Source organism: Buceros rhinoceros, unplaced genomic scaffold (genome assembly GCF_000710305.1).
Source record: "Buceros rhinoceros silvestris isolate BGI_N320 unplaced genomic scaffold, ASM71030v1 scaffold5637, whole genome shotgun sequence".
Lineage (NCBI taxonomy): Eukaryota > Metazoa > Chordata > Aves > Bucerotiformes > Bucerotidae > Buceros > Buceros rhinoceros.
In genome coordinates this window covers 50727-53072 of record NW_010421457.1, presented here as the reverse complement: position 1 = coordinate 53072, position 2346 = coordinate 50727, and the positions used below count along the sequence as shown (strand labels likewise).

Here is a 2346-nt window from a genome sequence, read left to right as displayed (position 1 = left end):
TGTTGCTGCCCTCAGAGCGCCGGCCGTGCCCTCCTTGCACAGGTTGCCAGCCGCGCCCTGCGGCCGCCTCTCACCCGCTTTCCTCTTGCCCATTCGCTCTTGTGCACTGTCCCGGGCGCTTACAGGGTGATTGTATGGCTGAAGGGATGGGAAGCTGGTGCTGAGTTCCTAATGCGCACGGAGCTCAGTTGTTGAATTTCCTGCCATGTTCTTTCCTTTCTGCCAGAGTGGCTCTGGAAGGTGCGGATTTCTTGTTAGATGGTGGTGTTTGACCTTGCAAATACTTTGCACTTGCCTGTAGTTACGAGCACCATGCTCTCCTGTTGGAGCATCAGCTCATATTGCATGGGGGTACTTGTTTCTGATAATCAATATAATGCTATTGGTGTGTGCCCTGAGATACTGCAAACCTGGCTTCTATTTGCAAGGTAGAACCAGTATTTACAGGGACTTGAGTAGCTGCGCTTTGATAAAGGCTTGTCAGATACACCTGGATGTTACCGATTAACAGAGGTGGCAGCAACAATGCTTTAAGATGTATTTTCCTATGGTAAGATACATGGGTAAGAGGTATTTTTGAAGCTGTGAAAACATATCAGCACCCCCCTTTTCCATAAGCTTTCCCATACTTATATGGTAGGCTGGTTTTTCTTATTCAGCGTTGCACGTGACAGGGAAATTATTACAAAATTGCTTGTATTTGGAATTTCTTCATTTTTATGTTCTCTGCCATTTTGCAAAATGTAACTTAAAATAATGCTTTTCCACATCTTTTACAGAAAAAGTCCCTAGAGTCTATAAACTCCAGGCTTCAGCTGGTTATGAAAAGTGGTAAATATGTGCTAGGATATAAACAGACTCTGAAGATGATTCGGCAAGGCAAAGCCAAGTTGGTCATCCTAGCCAACAACTGTCCCGCTCTGAGGTGAGCAGGTGTATGAAAAAACAAATCTCTCTAAGTCAGGTTCGTTGTACAAATACAGCATGTACTTGATGTTAATTGCTGCAGTGAATAATTAACGTGGAGTACGTTGCTGCTGTATTCTATAGTTCAAGGAAATAAAAGTGCTGTGTTGTCTGGTGTATAGTGGTTGCAGGTCTGCATGTGTGGAAATGCTTCCCAACATTTTTCTAGCTTTCTAATTTGAAGACTTCACAGTACTGGAGATAATGGAATATTTTCACACTGTAATAACATTCATTAAAAGTATAATGGGGCTCAGATCCTGTTTTTTTTTTCAAAGTAGTGTACTGGGAAATAATTTTACAGGTAGAAAAACTGATAACTGACACTGTTGTAAAATATTTGAAGCACACAAAATTTGGTGTACAAGTGAGTTATAAATTTAGGTTCCTGACCAATGAAATTGCTTTTCTGAGAATGAAGGCTTTACTAACTTCCTGACATTTTCCTTTTTGAATTTCTGGGCCCTTGTTATCAAGGAATATCAACACATTCAAGAAGCTTTAAATGTTGAAACCGAAAATTAGGTGCTTGAGAAATGGTGGGACTGTTAGAGTAGGCAGCATGTTAATGGGGATCCCCAAAGTGCTCGAGGAACAGTATCAACCACTGGAAGCTCCAGGTGGAAGTCAGAAGAGAGGAGAATAAGGGAATAGATACTGTCTCCTTTTGTTTGTTTTTTGTTTTATTAAGAAAAATACAGATCTCTGTTCAGCATCTGGCCACTGAGTATCAGCTTTAATAATGGACATAGTTTATGCACTTTTGCGTGGGAGCTACAGCCTTTCAGAAGTCCTGAATCCCCTTCTTTCCTGTAGAAATGAGCATGTGTAGGAGCAGCCTTAAGGATTTGCATCCCGAAAGTGGGTTTGCTGTTACGCACCTTCAGCGTACTTCTGGATGAGGGTTCCTGAGCCACAACACAGCAGTGGTGTTGTCTGGCAAAGAAGAGGTGTGTTCTTCTGGGTGGGAAGGAAAACTGTATGGTGTGTGTGATTGGAGTTAAAGCTGCTCTCACTGTGTTACGGTCAATCAGAATTGTCAGTACGTAACACCTGCTTTCTGCATTTCAGAAAATCGGAGATCGAGTACTACGCTATGCTTGCCAAGACTGGCGTCCATCATTATAGCGGGAACAACATTGAACTGGGCACGGCGTGCGGAAAATACTACAGAGTGTGCACACTGGCTATCATCGACCCAGGTACGTCTGTCTCACAGCGTAGTGGCCTGTTGGTATGTATCAGTGGTTCTTCGTTCTCCTGTGAGTAGCAGCACTGAACAAGTAATGTGCTGGAGTGATGACACTGCTGTCCCTTTCTGTCAGGTTTAACTCTTAATTATAGTTCCCTTTGACCAAGATCCTATTCTTTTGTGAGTCC

General features: G+C 43.0%; 1 protein-coding gene across 1 annotated transcript in view; it reads left to right on the top strand.

Moving 5' to 3' along the window:
• The first annotated feature begins 781 nt into the window (after nucleotides 1–781).
• Nucleotides 782–2346, top strand: part of RPL30 (ribosomal protein L30) — a 2699-nt gene continuing 1134 nt past the window's right edge. Inside the window, exons 1-2 of the mRNA XM_010139664.1 lie at nucleotides 782–925; nucleotides 2038–2168. Of these exons, the coding sequence (XP_010137966.1) occupies nucleotides 822–925; nucleotides 2038–2168 (235 nt within the window). The 5' untranslated portion in view covers nucleotides 782–821. The remainder of the gene's footprint in view (nucleotides 926–2037; nucleotides 2169–2346) is intronic.